At 52.3% G+C, this 15,625-nt stretch overlaps 1 protein-coding gene across 1 annotated transcript in view; it reads left to right on the top strand.

Annotated features, from left to right (window-relative positions):
* ST3GAL2 (ST3 beta-galactoside alpha-2,3-sialyltransferase 2) overlaps positions 1–14,268 on the top strand; it is a 41,090-nt gene extending 26,822 nt beyond the window's left edge. The window contains exons 2-7 of the mRNA XM_070398093.1: positions 754–2,129; positions 4,829–5,022; positions 7,822–8,001; positions 10,502–10,547; positions 10,842–10,961; positions 11,800–14,268. Coding sequence (XP_070254194.1) covers positions 1,791–2,129; positions 4,829–5,022; positions 7,822–8,001; positions 10,502–10,547; positions 10,842–10,961; positions 11,800–11,973 — 1,053 coding nt within the window. The 5' untranslated portion in view covers positions 754–1,790 and the 3' untranslated portion in view covers positions 11,974–14,268. The remainder of the gene's footprint in view (positions 1–753; positions 2,130–4,828; positions 5,023–7,821; positions 8,002–10,501; positions 10,548–10,841; positions 10,962–11,799) is intronic.
* The last annotated feature ends 1,357 nt before the right edge of the window (positions 14,269–15,625 follow it).

Raw genomic sequence — 15,625 nt, 5'->3', positions numbered from 1 at the left:
GGCCACAAGGTAATAAAAGGACTAGGCGCAGCCTTGCAGGAAGCAGGCGGGGAGCCGAGGAGGGCCGGGATGAATCTTGGGCCTCGGTGAGCGCATGCCTGGGGTTAGGGAGGGGGCCTGTAAGGGAAACTGGGCTAGGAGCTTTCTAAACCTGGTTCTTGCAGGGACTTGCCTTGTGACTCGAGGGGATCACTTTCTGTCCTTGTTTACCTTCTGGCCAAGAAGTGAGGATGGTGGGCTCATCTCGTCCTCAGGCCCCAAGTGAGGAGAGCAGCGGCTATCTGTGGATAGTTAGAAGCCAGAGCCCTTTCTTTTCTTTACCCTTCGGTTAGGTGGGCATTGCCTCTCCTACCAGCTTGGTCCCTGCTGGGACTTGGGGACAGAGCTGTGGGAGAAGGTGTGTGCCAGTGGTTCTCAACTTCCCTAATGCCGCGGCCCTTTAATACAGTTCCTCATGTTGTGGTGACCCCCAACCATAAAATTATTTTCGTTGCTACTTCATAACTGTAATTTTGCTGCTGTGATGAATCGTAATGTAAATATCTGATATGCAGGATGTATGTTCATTGTTACAAATTGAACATAGCGATCAATCACAAAAACAATATGTAATTATATATGTTTTCTCCGATGGTCTTAGGCGACCCCTGTGAAAGGGTCGTTCGACCCCCAAGGGGTCGCGACCCACAGGTTGAGAACCTCTGGCGTGTGCCATTTTTATCTGCACGTTATTTTTTCTCTCTGCAATTTCAGGGTCATGCTGAGGCAGCCGGGCGCCTGACAAGCGAGGGGAACCTGCCAAGGGATTACTGCTAGCAGGAGCTGACAGCAAGACGGCAGGACGGCTGGCCCCTGAGGAGCGGGGATGGGCAGAGCAGCCTCTGAGTTCGGGCCAGCAGCACCAGGAAGGAGGCCTGGGCTCTGGCTGGGAGCCTGGCACACGCTCTGCTGACCCAGATGACCCAGACTGCGTTCAAAGCAGCACACCGCTGAGCAGCAGCTGTGCCCAGGCCCCAGGACTCCATTGCTGCAAGAGCTCTGCACCCCCTTAGGACACTGCAGTGGGGCTGGGACCGTCGGGAGAAGGGACCTGTACCTCGATGGGAAGTGGAAGGACAGAACCTGACGCAAGGAGGATCTTGGTCTCTGCAGCAGGGTTTTGTGACACCCACAGAGCGTCCTGGTTTCTTCCCTCAGGGTTGGGGCCCGGGTCCCCTCCCCTGGCAGAGGGGTTGGGGCTGGAGGACCATCTGAGCGGTGGCTGCCTCTTGCATGGAATCAAGGCTGCTTGAAGCCCACATGTCCTCTGTTGCGATTGGGGTTCAAGGGCTTCCCTGCTGCAGGGGGCGAGGGGCTGCCTCGGTGTCTGCTCATGAACCACAAGGACCTCGACTACTCCAGACTGGGTCATTTCAAGCCGCCAAAGAGGGGGACCCCCAGCACTGGCAGCCAGCAAGCCCGATGGACTAGAAGGCTGGAATGGACTGACCTCCCCCTTGCCAGGGCAGCGGGAGAGGCAGAGCATCTGTGGCCCAGCTAGTGACAGAGGGACCCAATGAAGCCATAAGCAGCGGCCCAAGTGGCTCAGGGACAGGGGAGCCACTCTTGCCCACGTGCTTTCTCCTGACCTTGAGATCGGGCGTGGCCTGGGACGCCTGCTGCCATCTGCTCTGCAGCACACGTCCCTATGACCTAGAACAGGCAGGCCTGCCAGTGGCTGGGAAAGGAGTGGCCGTAGGGACACCGGCCGCCCTCCGGGCTGGTGGTCCAGCCTCCCGGGGCCTCGAACCATGAAGTGCTCCCTGCGGGTGTGGTTCCTCTCCGTGGCCTTCCTGCTGGTGTTCATCATGTCACTGCTCTTCACCTACTCTCACCACAGCATGGCCACCCTGCCCTACCTGGACTCGGGGGCCCTGGGGGGCACCCACCGGGTGAAGCTGGTGCCAGGCTATGCCGGCCTGCAGCGCCTCAGCAAGGAGGGGCTCGCTGGCAAGAACTGCGCCTGCCGCCGCTGCATGGGCGACGCCGGGACCTCCGACTGGTTTGACAGCCACTTCGACAGCAACATTTCCCCTGTCTGGACCCGAGAGAACATGGATCTGCCCCCTGATGTCCAGAAGTGGTGGATGGTGAGAGAGGCATGGCCCCTCCTGTCTACCTTTGCTGCTCCTCTCCAGGGATCTGTTCCCCCACCCCATTTGGGAGTCGCTCGTAGAGCCCCCTCGGGGATTTGGGGCTGTCTTCTGGCCCTAGAGTCTTGACAAAGCAAGAGGCCCATTTAACCAGAGCTATCTAATAGGATCCCAGAATCTGAAAGGCAGAGTGAGCTTTGGCCTGGAAGGAGAGAGAACTGATCTTCCCTAGGGCTGATAGGGGCTGAGCATAGAACAGAAATTCCCACTGGGCCAGGCTCTGACACAGACGAGAGAAGTGGTCGGATTCTGCCTTACAGATCCTGCTTCCTGGCCCGGACTGTCAGAGTTCCTAAGGACAGGGAGATATACAGAGGAGGTTCACCAGGAGTCCCACGGCCCTTCCTGTGACAGCTTGGAGCCCTTGAAGGGTCCTGCCTACTGCTCATAGTCACAGCCTTCCTTTCATGGGTAATACCAAAGTTCAGAGTTCACAGGGCTTGCCCAAGGTCCCAGGTCCCAGTGGTGGCCACCTCGGTCCAGAACAGGACTCCAGACAGAGGTAAACCTATGGGCAGGCCAGACTTCCAGCCCACAGGGATGGAACTCGGGGCTCTTTAAGCAGCAAGCAGTAGAAGCCGCTTCTCCTCTGCCCCCTACAGTCATTCTCTTTAACCGTGAACTTAGGAATACACATAGCTAAGTTTGTGTTCACTGAGTTTGTGTTCTTTTTTAAAAAAATTTTTTTATTTGATTTTTTTTAGAGAGAGAGAGGAAGGGAGAGAGAGAGAAACATCGATGTGTGAGAGAAACATGGATCAGTTGCCTTCTGTCTGTGCCCCAACCAGGGATCAAACCCACAACCTAGGTGCCCTGGCTGGGAATTGAACCCGCCACCTTTCAGTGTATGGGACGAAGCTCCAACCAACGGAGCTGCACCAGCCAGGGCTCTGAGTTTGTGTTCTTGTTCCCAGGGGTCCTTCCTGTGCTGAGAAGAGGTGAGAGAAGCAGACCCCCTATCCCCTATTCCTTCCACGTATTCTGTCCCCTGAGCAACTCCTGCTCAGCCACAAAGCCAGGTATATGGCTCAGACCACAGGGCATTTTTTATTTTTTAAATATTTTTTTATTTTGTTTTAAAATATATTTTTATTGATTTCAGAGAGGCAGGGAGAGGGGGAGAGAGAGATAGGAACATCAATGAGGAGAGAGAATCATTGCCTCCTGCATGCCCCTTACTGGGGTTGGAGCCCACAATCTGGGCAAGTGCTCTTGACCGGAATAGAACCCAGGACCCTTCAGTCCGCAGGTGGACACTGTAGCCACTGAACCAAACCAGCTAGGGCTAAAGGTTTTTTTTATTGGTTTTTAGAAAAAGAGGGAGGGAGAGAGAGAGAGAGGGAGAAACCTCGATGTGAGAGCACAGCATTGATCGACCATCTCCTGCACGCTCCCTACTGGGGGTCTATGGAATGGAACTGGCAATATTTTGGTTCATGGGACGATGCCCAACCAACTAAGCCGTACTGAACAGGCACACAGGGCATTTTAAAGGCCTAGTTTGACCTTACCAATTGGTGGCCTGTGGGCCACGGCCAGCCCACTCAGTGTTTTTAAAATATTACTATTAGTGACCCAGCTGGCGTGGCTCAGTGGTTGAGCATCGACCTATGAATCGGGAGGTCATGGTTCGATTCCCAGTAGGGCCATATGCCCGGGTTGCAGACTTGATCCCCAGAGTAGGGTTTGCAGGAGGCAACCAATCAATGATTCTCTCATCATTGATGTTTCTATCTCTCTCTCCCTCTCCCTTCCTCTCTGAAATCAATAAAAATATATTTAAAATAATAATAAAATAAAATATTACTGTTAGTTATCAGCATTTATGAATCAGGATATTGCACATGAAATCCATACTTTCAGCTTCTCTTGAAAAGTTAGACAATGTAGTCCTTCTGGGCTCACAATCTCACGCGGCAACAATTGACTGAAGTTGCCTCTTATTGATGGATGGGGCCTCCTGTTGGCCATGAGCCCCGCCTGCCACTTCATTCCTGTGTGTCACCTGCCCGGCTCTGAAGGCATTAGAATGCTACCTGGGCCTCATTTTGTGTGGGGTTTTTTTTTTTCACCTGCATGGTGCTGGGACATGGAGGAGACCAGCTTCATTCTGGCTAGTCTGGCTTTGAAAGAATGTCTGCGCTTCTCTGCCTTCCCTGAAGGCTCAGGGAGTGGCTCCACCTATCCCATGAATTCTGCCCCAGGCAGCTTCTGTCACCTCCACTCCCTGTAGACTGATTCAAACGAACCCCTGCAGCTCACGGGACTTTCCACCTTACCTGGACCTCAAGATGACCTCTTGATGTGACTCAGAGCTGCCCCGAGGGGACAGCTGAGCAGGGGCCTCTTCATGCGTGAGCGCCCACCCAAGAAGTTTCTCTGCTCCTGGCACAGGCCTACGGGTCCCTGGAGAATGTGCCTTGACCCCCAACCCCCCTCCAGTGCATCAGAGCAGCTGGAAGGGAGACTTTACTGTGGTTGAGGGGAGGGTCCTCACTGCTCAGAGAATTCCTGCTCCCTGACAGCCTGGTTAGGGGTCCTGTGTGGCTTGGACATTGGAGGGTGAGGGCGGGGGAGGGGAGGCAGGCAGGAGTCCCTCTCTGCTCACACCCACTCCCTTCCCCTCCGCTCTGCAGATGTTGCAGCCCCAGTTCAAGTCACACAATACCAATGAGGTGCTGGAGAAGCTGTTCCAGATAGTACCAGGCGAGAACCCCTACCGTTTCCGGGACCCCCAGCAGTGCCGGCGCTGTGCTGTGGTGGGGAACTCCGGCAACCTGCGGGGCTCCGGCTATGGGCCAGATGTGGACAGGCACAACTTCATCATGAGGTGAGCCGCGGGGACCCCAAGCCTCCTGGAGAGGGGACTGGACTCCGTGGCCTTGTCTGGCAGTGTAGGAGCTGCCAGCGGCTGGGGCTGCTATCGGTCTCCAACACCCAGACCTGCGATAGGGTCTCGCCTTTGGTGGGGTGGATAAGGAGGCAGGATTCCCATTCAAGACTTTGCTTGAGGCCTGTACTCAGTCTCCAACTCTGAATTAGTCTGAAAAGAGCTGAAACTAGACTCCTAGCTGGCTGCGGGTGAAAACGCCCACCAGCGACCCTCCTACCTGCCTGGTTTCCTCAGTAGTTGCACCAGGGGTGAGGGCCCAAACCAAACCAGCATCTTGCTTAATAGTCACAGGTGTGATTCCTCCTGGAACTCACAGAAGACGGATGTCCTGGGCAGAAGAAAAGTAGAATCAATCAGACAAGCAGATGGATGTCTGGTGCTTGCTCTGGGCTGCTGTCCTTTGTCACAAGGTTTAGATTGGGGGGTAGGGAGGGGGCTCACTCGTTCAACAAGACATCAGTGCCCAGCCTTGAGGACAGAAGGGTTGGACGGGCATTCATTCCAGACAGGGGCACAGAGCAAGAAGTCTGGGGATGGACAGGGACTAAGAGTGGACTTGTGAGCCGGGTGCGGGCTGCTCCTGCCCTGGACCTGTTTTCTGACTCCTTCACTAGACTTGGAGGCAGGAAATGCCATCCCACCCCGTGGAGGAAGAGCCCTTAAGAATAAGATACTGAAAATGCCCAGTTTTCACGAAGTATCTCGTAGGATGAGCGTTGCAGAAAGACCGGGTTTCCCAGGAGGAGGAAGGAAGGGCTTTATCTTAGAATCTGTTGCTGTCTCCATAGCAACACCGAGACAGCAATGTCTCTGAGGCTTTCCTCGTTCCTTGCAAAACCCTTCTTATGGTGAGAATGGTGCGGTAAGGGGGAGCGGGGTGCCAGGCCCCATCCAGGAACCCAGAGCCCCTGAGATTCTCCCCATCGTCCAGTTGCTGGCAAAGGAGGCAAGCTGGGAGCTAAAGGGGCCTCTATTTACCCAGAGACAGTGGCTGAGGTTGGGGAATGAAGCGTCCATTACTCCAGTCAACCTGCCCAGCAAGTGGGAGGAACCTCAAGGAGGTGGAGGCTCTGCAGCAGGGCCCACTGAAGGGAGGGAGGCATAGTGATGCTGGGTGACAGGTCTAAGAAGGGACTTTGTGAAAGCTCTGGCTGCCAATTCAGTGGGAAAGGCAGGTGGAGGGCTGTCTTCAGAAGCCAACCTGGGGCAGCTGTAGCCCTTTGATCTGCAGGACCAGCTTGGTCTCACCATTGGTGACATGAGGTTTGTTTCTTGGGTCTTTACAAGAGTCAGCCTTGACCCCAGCTCCTGTCTAGCCTAGAGCCCAGCCAAGACTTCCACTGCCTGCTACCCTTCTGTGCCCCAGCAGCTGAGAAACACCATCCCTATTAAGCCTTCCTCTCCAACCTGCTCTGTTCCTCCCAGAAGTGCAGTATTATTTGGGAGGGGGGGGGGGGGAGGAGAGAATGTACACAATAAAAATGAATTCTCCTACGTCTCATTTCCCAAGAGTAAGAATTATTTTATTTTATTTTTTTTTTAAATATATTTTTTATTGATTTTTTACAGAGAGGAAGGAAGAGAGATAGAGAGTCAGAAACATCGATGAGAGAGAAACATTGATCAGCTGCCTCTTGCACACCCCCCACTGGGGATGTGCCCGCAACCCAGGTACATGCCCTTGACCGGAATCGAACCTGGGACCCTTCAGTCCGGAGGCCGACGCTCTATCCACTGAGCCAAACCGGTTTCGGCTAGAGTAAGAATTATTAATAAATTTAATACCATTCCAGATTTTTTTCTATTTGTATACAAAAGTATTTTTTCTTTTTCTTTCTTTTAATGAAAAATGGTTATCATACTATAACATTTTAAGTCTTCCTTTTCTGTGTTGTAATCCCCTCCTGCTGCACACAGTAGGTATTGAAGAGCTATGTATTATAAGGAAAGACGTGGGATACCTCACACCACTTGTTTTTTTTCACTGAATAACTCTTGGACTTTTTGTTTAAAGAATAGTTTACCAATTTTTTAGAGAGAGAGGAAGGGAGAGAGAGAGAAACATTGATGTGAGAGCACAACATCAATTGATTGCCTCCTGATTAAACCCACAACCTTCTGGTGCACAGGATGATGCCCAACCAAGTGAGCCACACAGGCCAGGGCTCTTGGACTTATTTCTTACCAGCACATGTAAATCTACTTCATTCATTCTGATGGCCACATGGTATGTGAATGGGCCAAAATGTATAAACCAGTCTTTATTGCTTGATTCTACTTTTCACTATTGTGATATTGCAGTGAATATCCTCGTACACACGTCTTTGCACACTTATGCACCTATTTAAAAAATATATATATATCTTTATTGATTTCAGAGAGGAAGTGAGAAGGAGAGAGAGATAGAAACATCAATGATGAGAGAGAATCAATGATTGGCTGCCTCCTCCATGATTGGGGATTGAGCCCACAACCTGGGCATATTCCATGACTGGGATCGATCCATGACCTCCTAGTTCATAGCTCAACCACTGAGCCACCACTCTCAGGCCGCACCTATTTTTACAGATGGATTTCTGGTAATGGAATTGCTAGATCAGAGTGTATTTATATATATTTTTTGGCTAGCACCAAATCGTCCTCTAAAAATCTTGTACCAGCTTCTTTTTCCTTTTTCCTTTGTGTGTACCAGTTTCTGTGGCAGTTTCTTCTCATGTCAACCTCTTGTCCCTGCAGAATGAATCAGGCACCAACTGTGGGCTTTGAGCAGGATGTTGGCAGCCGAACCACCCACCATTTCATGTACCCTGAGAGTGCCAAGAACCTGCCCGCCAACGTCAGCTTTGTGTTGGTGCCCTTCAAGGCCCTGGACCTGCTCTGGATCGCGAGCGCCCTGTCCACGGGACAGATCCGATTGTGAGCTGCCCTGCTGACTGGGAGTGCACTATGGGTGACAGGAGCACCTTGGGAGGAGTCTTCCTGGGGACTGGATCTTAGAATTCCTTTAACTGTTTTAGCCAGGAGGGGCTGGTGCGGAGGGAGGGCCCCAAGTGGTGCTTTAGCTGAGGCCTGAGCATGTTCTTTTGTCAATTCCCGCATGGTGACAGCCAGCATAGTGATGGTGGAAAGGTGAGGAAAGAACAGTCTGGTTTTGGTCTCCTTTCCAGGGGGTGGTTCCGAACTGTGGGAGCTCTGCCTCCTGAGAATTTTCTTTGGGGGCAGTGGCTTCGTTTGAAATCTCAGGAAATTCAGTGAACCAAGGTTTTGTTTGTTTGTTTTTAAGATTTTTATTTTTTTAATACATTTTACTGATTTTTTTACAGAGAGGAAGGGAGAGGGATATTTAGAAACATTGATGAGAGCGAAACATCGATCAGCCGCCTCCTGCACACCCCCTACTGGGTATGTGCCCGCAACCAAGGTACATGCCCCTGACTGGAATCAAACCTGGGACCCTTGAGTCCTCAGGCTGACACTCTATCCACTGAGCCAAACCAGTTAGGGCTTATTGATTTTTAGAAAGAGAGGAAGGGAGAGAGAAAGAGAACATTGATTTAAGAGAAACATCTATCAGCTGCCTCCTGCACACCCCCGACCAGGGGTCGAGCCTGCAATCCGGGCATGTGCCCTGCCTGGGAATCAGTCCAGCAACCCCTTGTGCCCAGGATGACTCCCAACCAACTGAGCCACAGCGGCCAGGGCTAACCAAGTATTTTTTTTAGCAGCTTTATTGAGATATAATTCACATACCATACAATTCACCCACGTGAAGTATATAATGCAATGGCTTTTGGCCTGTTCAGAGTTGTATAACCATCACCACAATTAACTTTAGAGCACTGTCATGTTCTAAAAATGAAAACCTTTAATCTACAGATCTAAAGATACCCCTGTACACCATAGCCATCACCCCCACTCCCTTAACCCCCACCCCCCAAGGCAACCACTAATCAACTGTCTTTTTTTATTTTTTTAAATATATTTTATTGATTTTTAACAGAGAGGAAGGGAGAGGGATAGAGAGTTAGAAACATCAATGAGAGAGAAACATCGATCAGCTGCCTCCTGCACACCCCCCACCAGGGATGCGCCCGCAACCAAGGTACATGCCCTTGACTGGAATCGAACCTGGGACCTTTCAGTCCGCAGGCCGACGCTCTATCCACTGAGCCAAACCAGCCAGGGCTAATCAACTGTCTTAACCATGGTTTTAGTTGTGTGTGCAGCAAAATGTGTGTAACTTAAAATTCACAATTTTAATTGTACAGTTCAGTAGCATTAAGTACATTCACATTATTGTGCAAACATCACCACTGCCCATCTCCAGAACTGTTTTATCATCTCAAATGGAAACTCTGTAGCCATTAAGTAATAACTCCTCATTCCTTCTTTCCCCAAGACCCTGATAATCACTGTTACTTCCGTCTCTATGATTAAGACTATTCTAGGTACTTCATATAAGTAGAATTATGTAGTATTTGTCCTTTTATATCTGACTTATTTCACTTAGCATGATGTTTTTAAGGTTCATCCATGCTGTAGCATGTCTCAGATTTCATTCATTTTATTTATTTATATTTTTTATTGATTTCAGAGAGGAAGGGAGAGGGGGAGAGAGATAGAAACACCAATGATGAGAGAGAAATCATTGATCGGCTGCCTCCTGCACGCCCCCCACTGGGGATCTGCAACCTTGGCATGTGCCCTTGACTGGCATCGAACCTGGGACCTTTCAGTCTGCAGGCCAATGCTCTATCCACTGAGCCAAACCAGCTAGGGCAGATTTCATTCATTTTAAAGGCTAAATAGTATTCCCCTGAATGGACATGCCACATTTTGTTTATCCATTCATCCAATAATGGAAAATTGAGTTGTTGCGACCTCTTGCCTGTTTTCATCATGTATTTTTAAACACAGAAGTGTAAGTCACAGTGTCCTGACTTTATGTTTGGGAGACCTAAAAGCTAAAATAAATGCTGTAGCGTTTAAATCCCATAGATTTAAAAGGGATTAGAAAAGAGAGTGTAGGTTACGGGTGCCATGGCTGGCTAATAGGGAAGGAGGGATTTGTGCCAAATGTGAGGAGAGTAGCACGAGTGTCAGGTGGGCACAGGTAGGAGCACATACATGGTGGGTTTGAGATGATTGGCGAACTCAAGCGGAGAGTTCATAGAAGAGAGTTGTGGGAGAAGAGTTGGGGCTGGAATATGGTAGGGCCAATGTATGTCTAGTAAAACATCCTTATTTTATCCTGAAGGGCATGGGGAGCCATTGAAGGTTCTGAGCGAGGTACTGCAGTGATATGGTGTGGGAGAGCAGTCTGGAAGCAGGGGGTCTTGTGGTGAGGCTATCATCACTCAGGCCTGAGCAGGAGGGAAGGCATCTAAATGTTTTGTGTGTTTTTGTTTGCTTGCAGTACCTATGCTCCAGTGAAGTCCTTCCTTCGAGTAGACAAAGAAAAGGTAAGTTTCCTCCTCTGCCCCCTTCTTTATCCCCACCTCATTGGAAACAGTGCAGACCTGACCTCCTGGTGTGCCTGGTCCTGTGGCTCAGGTATCCCTTAGTGCCCTTCTAGAACCTTCAGTGTCCCCATCTGCTGGGATGCCTGACCTCCACAGAGGTTGCAAGGAATCAGGGAACACAGATGAACAGGTCCAAGGGCAAGCGTGGAGGGACTGGCACAAGCTACTCAGAGCCTGTCCCTGTGCCTCTAGGCCCCCCAAACCCTCATGTGCCTGTCACATTTTCTCCTCCAGGTCCAGATCTACAACCCAGCCTTCTTCAAGTACATCCATGACAGGTGGACAGAGCATCATGGGCGGTACCCTTCCACAGGGATGCTGGTGCTCTTCTTTGCCCTGCATGTGTGTGATGAGGTGGGTAGCCCAGTCTGGGGGTAAACAGTGGGACCCATGGAGCAAGGGAAAGCAGCCCTTCTCAGGGCTCAGTAGTGCTTCAAGAGGAATGTTTTTTTATAGGCAGAAACCAAGTGGCTTTGATTTCTCCCCGTTTCTAGGCGGTGGAGCTCTGCTATTTCCCAAGCTTACTACTTTAATTTGACCAAATCTGAAATCACTTCATTTAAAAGTTAAATTTATTCACAAAGGAAATAGAATACTACTTCCATAATTCATATTACTTGCCATAAAGAAAAAAATAATAAAAGACATAAATAGAATAGAATGGAGATAGTGTAGTTAAGATTCAGGGGGATGGTTATCTCCCATAGCTGTGGGCCCCAGGCCTGCTCTCTTGTTGTTAAAAACGGAGGTTAGTCATTCAAGAAGGCATCTCGCTAGTGGGCAGGGGTGCTCTGCCATACACTTCAGTGCTTACACCCACTTCTGCCAGGAAATCCTTTAATGTAGGGTATTGGGGTACTTGACCAGTTTTCAAATAAAAGTACTCCATTAAAAAAAAAAGTTAGCAAGGGTTGGGCTAGCCCTAAATTGCTTCAGATTTGTTCTTGAATCAATCAGACGGGTGGAAGGAGCTGAAAGGGAGCAGCAGTCCCCCTCGGTCAGTGTCCTTAGCCCAGGCTTGGGTGTCCCCTCTTCCCATGCATCCCGCGCTCTGGGAATCGATTAGCTGCCGGCCTCCCGGGTTGTCGGGTCGCTGCGGCTCCTTTCTCCTTCCCCACTACTACCCAAGGCTCCCCCGCGTCCCGTCTCCCAAGGTCCGACGTGGGGTGACTTGCACCGCCCTCCCCTGCAGGTGAACGTGTACGGGTTCGGGGCTGACAGCCGGGGCAACTGGCACCACTACTGGGAGAATAACCGGTACGCGGGCGAGTTCCGGAAGACCGGCGTGCACGACGCCGACTTCGAGGCCCACATCATCGACATGCTGGCCAAGGCCAGCAAGATTGAGGTCTACCGAGGCAACTGAGAAAGGTCTGGCCGCGACTCTAGCCGCCCAGCGCCTGTGCGCGCTCTGGGTCGGGACCCTAGACCAGCCCCTGGTTGGCGGCTTCCGCCTGCGCTCGTCGCCGGGCGTGGGGCGTCTCCGGGCAACGCTGAGCGCGCCCGGCCGCGGTCTGGACCAATCATGTTGCAGCCCAGCGAGCGCCGGGTGTTCCTGCCAATCACAAGACTGGGCCTGGCACCCAATCAACGCGGCGGTCGGGCGGAGCCTCTTTATCTCAGTCAATCGTGCCCCTCAAGTCGAGTCGACTTCCGGCGCTGGGCCCGTCTCCTCCAATCAATGGCCTTCGGGGCGAACCGGCCGACCCAACCCCCACAGCCCTAGGCTCTTGGGTAGGATTTTGTTTCACGCTTTTTTAAAGAGAAGAGGTGGCTTCTGGCCTCGGAGAAGTACTGTCTGCAAGCTGGGTCGGGGCTGTCGCAATTGCTTGCGGGCCTGACCACGCCGAGAAGGAAAGGGAAGCGCGGACCGGGGCGTGGCGGCTCGGCTTCCCCTCCCCGGGGCCCCGCGTGGGTCCAGGAACGGTCCATGTGACTTACCGGGCGGGGAGGGGGGAGCGCTCTTGCACCTCAGAGGCAAAGCCGGAACCCTCCCAAACCTCTCCAGGCTTCCGAGAGAATGTCAGGCCCCACATTTCTTTTATTGTTTAGTCCGAGATGGGTGTTAACCCACCAAAGAAAGGCAGTGAGAATCCAGAGGGCGAGTGGCCCTCACCCGACCGCCCCTCCCTCCCCGCCTTTGGCCACCCTATGGAATGGCCTTTCTGACCAGGGCATCTAGTGTCTCACCAGAAAACGGACTGTGCTCACCCTTTGCTTGGGGGCGGGGTTCGCCCAGGGCCCAACTCGAACTCGGGTGTACGGAACTGGGCGGGGGACCAGGAAGCCCCCTCACGTCCAATGTAAGGTGCTTCTCACTCACGTGTACCCTTGGCCCCTACTGTTCGCTACAACTTCTAGTGTCTCCTTAGGCCCCGGGCCTCCTCACCAGCCTACTTGCTCTAGAAAAAAAAAATCAAAACATGCCCTGGGATGGATTAGGGCGCTGCTGCTCTCTCTCTCTCTCTCTCTCTCTCTCTCTCTCTCTCTCTCTCTCTTCCTCTCTCTCTCTCTCTCTCTCTTCCTCTCTCTCTCTCTCTCTCTCTCGCACAAACACGTCTTAGGCTGGCTCAATGGAGAGGGAGCAACTCGTGGCAAAGAAGGCTGGAGATGGGGAGCCCAGCTGCCTGGTGCATGCACCTTCTTCCCTCACACATCACCCCAAAGAGGAGTAAGAAACCTCTTGCTTGGGGGTGGTTTTTGCTTTGGGCTCATAATTTAGTTAACCTACAATGACCAGGTATGGCTGACCAACACAAACTCCCGTGGAAATAGCCGGGAGCCTAGCTGGGGAGGAGTAGACTTGCCCCTCTGCATGCCTCCTCCCCTGCCCATGGGTCCCTTTCCCCCGGCTCACCTCTTGCCTTCTCGCTCTCTCTCACTTTCCATTTCCAGCTCCGGAGTGGGCTGGGAAGCTAACAACCAGGGATTACAACTGGAAGCTACTACCTGCATGATTGAACCCAGCTTAACCCCCGCGAGGAAGCTGCGGGTGGTATTCAGCCTTCAAGGGCAGGGGATTTTAGGGGGGACAAGAGCTTCTGTGAAGCTTCCAAACCACTGAAAGGACCCCACTCTCCAGCAGTGACAACACACATACCACCCATTTTCTTAGTGAGTTGGTACCACCAGGCAGCCTCCTGGCTGCGGGTGTAGTTCCTGCAGCTGGCTGGGGGGACGGTAACCAGAAGAGTATTAGAGGAGGCTTGGGGTGGAGCAGTGGGCACCCCCAAAAGTTAATATATGGAGAATTTAGCTTGAGTCTGTACCTTCCTAATTCCCAAAGTAGGTGAAATAAAGAATGGGGGTGGGTTGGGGGAAGTAGGGGTTTGATGGATTGCCTCCTCCCACCGTTCTGGAGAGCCAGGGCACCAGCCATTCTTGCCAGTCTCATCTCAGTGCTTCCTGAAGAGGCTGTTTTGAGTGTTTAGAAGATGAAAAAAAACAATGCAATTATGCCAAACAGTATTGAGCAGAATAATTTATTTTGTTTTTCTTTGTTTGTTTGTTTAAAACAATAATAAACCCCCATTCTGGAAGAGGTAGGTCCCAGCATCCAGCCCAGATCTCCTTTTCTGCAATAGTTATTTAAACATGTTTTTTTTTGTATTATTTTCTTCCCTTTCTCTCTCTTTCTAAATTAAAAAGGACAAAAATACTATATAGTCATTAATCTGTTTTGAAATGTGTCAGTGGGGAGCTGTGACTAAGTAAAGGCTAAGAATGTTGGGGAGATTTTGAAGTGGGGGGTATCAACTCCCCAACACCCTTATACAGGAGGCCTCCCAACTCAAAGCCAGCTGCCTCATGTCATAACTAGAGGCCCGGTGCATGAATTCGTGTACCGGTGGGGTCCCTTGGCCTAGTCTGCTGCCCAGCCTTACCCGCCAGCTTGTCAATTCCGCACAGCACAAAGTAGTGCACGAAGCGGCAGGAGGCCAAGGAGGAGCATGAATGCGAGCTGGGCACCATGCTGCTCCCGCTCATCCCAGCCCCCGCTGCACCTACCACCGCCACTTGGTAGACTCTGCCGCTCTGCTGCGGCCTCCACGTGCCCATCCTAGGGCGATACTGGTGCACCCATGACTGCACAGCCGCCGCTTGTCATTGCAGCCTCGCTCCTCACGTGGTAGCCGGCTCATGCCCAGTCATTCCGATGCCGGTCCCAATCCCAGTCCCGGTTTGGATGGGGGAGAGGCTCAAGCCACCGCAGCTGGCAGCTGCGCTTGCCAGCCATGAGCCTGGCATCTGGCGCCCTGTAGGTCAACTGAGTGGCGCTCCCACTGTAGGAGCACACTGACCACCAGGGGACAGCTCCTGTGTTGAGTGTCTGACCCCTGGTGGTCAGTGCGCATCATAGCAGCCTGTTGACCCGTCAGTCAGTCGTTTAGGCTTTTACTTATATATATATAGAGAGAGGGGGGGGGTGGGGGGGCCTGGTGCATGAGTTCGTGCACAGGTGGGGTCCCTAGGGGTGGCCTGTGGGGATCTGGCTGAAACCCACAGTCCAATGCCACCTGTTGCTCCTGCTCATCCCAGCCCTGCTGTGCCTGCCGCGGGCTTACGCCCAGTCAGTACTGATCGGGAGAGCCTCGAGCTGCAGTGGTGCTCACCAGCCGTGAGCCCTGCATCTGGCACCCGTCCTGAGGGAGGTAGGGGGACCAGGATGCGATTGGCCCTCTAGGCGGGTGGTGGGATGCCCTTGCCAGCCTGGGAACCGGATCCGACCCGCTGACATTTGCGCCGGTTGTCGGGAGCTACCTGGACGCTGCTTTTATATCATTTCTTCCTTGCGGAGCATCTAGGAGGGGAAGCAGCTGCAGTGCCCAAGGCCAACTTCCAGGAGGCCAGTGGTGCTGTCGGGATCAGGCTGGTGGCACTGGTCCATCAGTGTCTGGCCCGTTCTCCAGAGATTGGACCTGCAGGACTACTGAGGGAGTGAGTGGCTGCCGCCAAGCTGGTAGGCCGCTTGGATGGGTCGGTCAGCTGAGCGGTGCTCTCACTGTGGGAGCACATTG

The sequence above is a fragment of the Myotis yumanensis genome, unplaced genomic scaffold (assembly GCF_028538775.1).
Source record: "Myotis yumanensis isolate MYYU_CA2020_CCGP unplaced genomic scaffold, mMyoYum1.0.hap1 SCAF_18, whole genome shotgun sequence".
Lineage (NCBI taxonomy): Eukaryota > Metazoa > Chordata > Mammalia > Chiroptera > Vespertilionidae > Myotis > Myotis yumanensis.
Note: the sequence above shows the minus strand (reverse complement) of the source record. Positions and strands in the feature narration are given on the sequence as shown.